The following is a 4,073-nucleotide window of genomic DNA, read 5'->3' as shown; positions in this document are numbered from 1 at the left end:
TAACAGAAAAAATTTATATCAGAAAGATGCAAACAGCACAGATAGCCACACAGAATCACAAAACAAGCATACACAAAAGGAAGTGAGAGACTGAAGAACTTATTGAAGACAAACCTCTGCCCTTTGATTGTACAGTCAGGCTTGCAAACTGCATTTTGAAAATTGCAATGAAAAGTATACAGTTCAGCTGAACAGTTATATTACAAACAAAAAGGTGAATTAAGATAACAGGAAGATAGAATCTTACATTTAACTGATCAGCTATATCTTTTTGATGATTATGCTTTTTTGGAAATTCAGCTGCTATAACTTTATTGTTAGTCTGGTCCAGCTGTACACCTTGATGAATATCCTACTTGAGCAGTCACAGAAAAAAATTCAAGATATCAGGGACCATTGTGCTTGTAGCCTCTAAACAAGATTTTGAAATCAGAATTCAATAAAATAATTAAGGCATTACTTCTGAACTTTGGAGATTGTTATTGATAGGTCTCTGATATAAAATATTATCAAAACCAGAAGTAGTTTCCACATTTAGATCACTCTGATTGGCGCTTTCTGCAGCAAGCTCTTCTTTTTCAAGTTCATCCATGTTGGACATCATTCGAGCATATTCCACATCATCAGTTGTAGCATACCCCAAATTAGGAGTAGTTTTCACATTTAGATCACCCTGATTGGCACTTTCTGCAGCAAGCTCTTCTTTTTCAAGTTCATCCATTCTAGCCATCATTCGAGCATATTCCTCATCATCAGTTGTAGAATACCCCAAATTAGGAGCGTCTTGCTTTAGTGGACCTGAAAAAGGATATTAGCATCTCATCCAATCGTAACTTCATCATTTCTGGCTAAATTAGAAATATGATCATTGGTTGGTATATTGTTCTACACCAGCATCAATACAATTGGGAATTTCCACATTTCAATGTGCATGAACGGTCCACGGCTTTGATGGCAATGATGTCCATCACAAATTATTTGGTGGGGACGTCTTAAAAATATTTTTTTAGATTTATTGTTCATAAACAGAAATAGAAGAAATAATGTGGTATGATGAAGTGAGGGTGAGAACTGAGAAGTTATGGGAAAGTAAAATACTAAACATGTATGGGAAAGTAACTTTCTTTTGAGTGCATTCATGTATGGACACATTGTTTGATGTCATTACAGGTCCAAGGTAACACTTGAGGTGTTTGATGGAACAGACTCTGCAGATTTTGTTTTGTGTGAAACTGATGTTCATCATCTTCTTGGGAAATTCCTCAATGGAATGTTGACTGGTGTGGAGGTAATTTATATCTAATCATGGAGAATCTGTACTTTGTTATCTCGTGCATCATCTCAATTGGTCAATTATGATATAATCTATAATGAATAGGGCATGCAGGACTTGAGCACTAAGAGGGGCACTCATTCAATGGAGAAACTTTTAGTTGGTCGAGAGATGTTGTTCAAAGTGGAGAACAAAACCGAACACTTAAATCAATATGACCCATCGTACTGTATCAAGCGGGTGTGTGATGATCCTATTATTATGGATACTGTTAGGGGTGTAGCTCATTTGATTGTTGGTGAGGTTGGATCCCATGGTCATTTGGAATTGATGGCCCTTGGTGAAAAATATACAATGCGTGGCAGTAGGTCATTTGGAGAAGGGTGTTCTTATAAGCAACTCAATCGCAAGTTGGATGATGACTTCAGTGGAACAAACGTTGCTGGGTCCAGTTCTAAGATGAAGGGAAAAGAGCTTGGAAGAAAGGATTCTCAATTGGAAGAATGAATTTTATTCCAATTGGATGTGGTGAGGTCTACTACCTACGATTGTTGTTGAATCTACAACGTGGGTGTCAAACGTATGGTGATTTACGTACAGTTAACAATGTGGTCTATCCTTCATTTCAAGATGCTTGCTCTGCATTGCGGTTGTTAGATGATGATAAAGAATCAATTGGTGGGATAAATGAGTGTTCAGAGTTGGCATCTGGGTATACAGCCAGGAAACTATTTGTGACATTACTTTTATCCAACACAATAGTCCAACCAAATTTGGTCTTTCAGGAAACATGCCGTTTATTAGCAGATGGAATTTTGTACGATAGACGGAGGCGTTTATCATGTCCAGGTATGTCCCATTTGCATTCCTTTATATAAGTCTATTAATATTATTTTATAGTGTTAATCATAAAATACTATTGACAGATTTGCAATTGGATGATGAGACTCTTAAGACGTTATGTTTGATTGAGTTGGAGAAGATACTGGTTGACAATGGCAAAAGTCTTCGTGACTTTCCATGCATTCCATACCCTAAAAGTAATGACATTCCAACTTATTCTAATATACTATTGTTTAATGAGTTGAGGTTTGATATACTAGAAATGGCAAGCAAACATGATGACCATGTTTCTAGATTGAACAAGTGTCAAAAGGTTGTGTATGATGAGGTTTTGAAGGCTGTCAATAATGGTGTTGGCAGATTCTTCTTTGTTTATGGTTATGGTGGAACGGGTAAAACATTTTTGTGGAAGACTTTAACTTATAAGATTCGATCAGAGAGAAAAGTTGTGTTAAATGTTGCATCAAGTGGGATTGCATCTTTGCTGCTACCGGGGGGACGAACTGCATATTCACTATTCAGTATCCCAATAGCTTTAGACGAAGATTCATGTTGTAATATCAAACAAGGTAGTCCTAAAGCAGAGCTATTAAAACACACCAGTTTAATCATATGGGATGAAGCTCCTATGGTTAATAGATGGGCATTCGAGGCCTTAGATCGAACTTTGCGCGATGTTATGCGTTTCGATGTTGAAAGCGCACCAACTAAACCATTTGGTGGAAAGGTTGTGGTATTGGGTGGAGATTTTCGACAAACTTTACCCATAATTCCTAAAGCAGATCGTGCTCAAATTGTCATGGCAACAATCAATTCTTCAAAATTATGGAAACATTGCAAGGTTCTTTGGCTGCGTGAGAACATGAGATTGCAATCTGGAAACTGTGTGGAAGAAAAAAAACAACTTAAATTGTTTGCACAGTGGATACTTGATGTTGGGGAAGGTAAAATAGGGGACTATAATGACGGTGAATGTGAAATTGAAATACCACAAGACCTGTGTGTTCATTGTGAAAATGATCCTATACATGACATTGTCACATCCACTTATCCAGATATCCACACAAATACTATTGATAAAAACTATTTCATGGACAAAGCAATACTTGCGCCAACTCAAGAAATAGTTGAGTCTATCAATAACTTCATGTTGTCCCAATTCCCAGGTAAAGAGACGATCTATCTAAGCTCTGATACTATAGTTAAAGTTGACGAGGATGTTGGGATTGATGCCAATTGGATTACAACCGAGTTTTTAAATGATATCAAGGGTTCTGAACTTCCTGATCATAAATTGGTTTTGAAAGAAGATATCCCTATTATGTTGATGAGAAACATAGATGTTTCAAGTGGCCTTTGCAATGGGACTAGGCTTATTGTTGAACATCTTGGGGTCAACGTGCTTTATGCAAGGGTGTTGACTGGGAAAAAGGCAGGTTCCCACGTTTGTATTCCCCGAATGAAGATCATACCATCAGACGGTGGTTTACCTGTGAAATTTCAACGTAGACAATTTCCTATTGCTGTTTGCTTTGCAATGACAATCAACAAAAGTCAAGGTCAAACATTGTCAAGGGTTGGTGTGTTCTTACCACGACCTGTTTTCTCACATGGGCAATTGTATGTTGCTGTATCTCGTGTCAGTTCAAGACAAGGTCTAAAAATCTATGTGGATGGCATGGGAACCGGTGGCGTGCGTTGCACGAAAAATGTTGTCTACAAGGAGGTCTTTAAAAATTTGTGAATGTATGTAATGAACTTTTCTTAGGAACTTTGGTTCAATCTTAAAACCGGGTGTAAAATGTTTGTAAGATCAAGTTTTGATCTAGTAGTACAACTCTATGTTTTGATGATTACAAGTTAACCTTTTGATATGAACAATTGTGGTACTCTAACGTGTTTTTCTGAGTGTGCTATTTACAGGCTCTGACCTCAACTCAATCTCACACAAATCAGA

The 4,073-nt window shown here is 37.2% G+C and overlaps 2 protein-coding genes across 2 annotated transcripts; one reads left to right on the top strand and one right to left on the bottom strand.

The window, feature by feature from the left end:
* Positions 1 to 55: 55 nt before the first annotated feature.
* LOC130717338 (uncharacterized) lies at positions 56 to 968 on the bottom strand. The gene is made up of 4 exons (XM_057567574.1): positions 938 to 968; positions 461 to 798; positions 248 to 352; positions 56 to 148 (listed from the first exon to the last, which is right to left on the bottom strand). Exons 1-4 carry the CDS (start codon positions 966 to 968, stop codon positions 56 to 58), a joined length of 567 nt encoding a protein of 188 aa, XP_057423557.1.
* Positions 969 to 1,776: 808 nt separating this feature from the next.
* On the top strand, positions 1,777 to 3,860 carry LOC130717271 (uncharacterized). Its single transcript, XM_057567476.1, has 2 exons — positions 1,777 to 2,122; positions 2,200 to 3,860. The coding sequence occupies exons 1-2, from the start codon at positions 1,777 to 1,779 to the stop codon at positions 3,858 to 3,860; spliced, it is 2,007 nt and encodes a 668-aa protein (XP_057423459.1).
* The last annotated feature ends 213 nt before the right edge of the window (positions 3,861 to 4,073 follow it).

This window comes from Lotus japonicus, chromosome 1 (genome assembly GCF_012489685.1).
Source record: "Lotus japonicus ecotype B-129 chromosome 1, LjGifu_v1.2".
Lineage (NCBI taxonomy): Eukaryota > Viridiplantae > Streptophyta > Magnoliopsida > Fabales > Fabaceae > Lotus > Lotus japonicus.
This window is presented reverse-complemented; position numbering and strand designations above follow the sequence as displayed.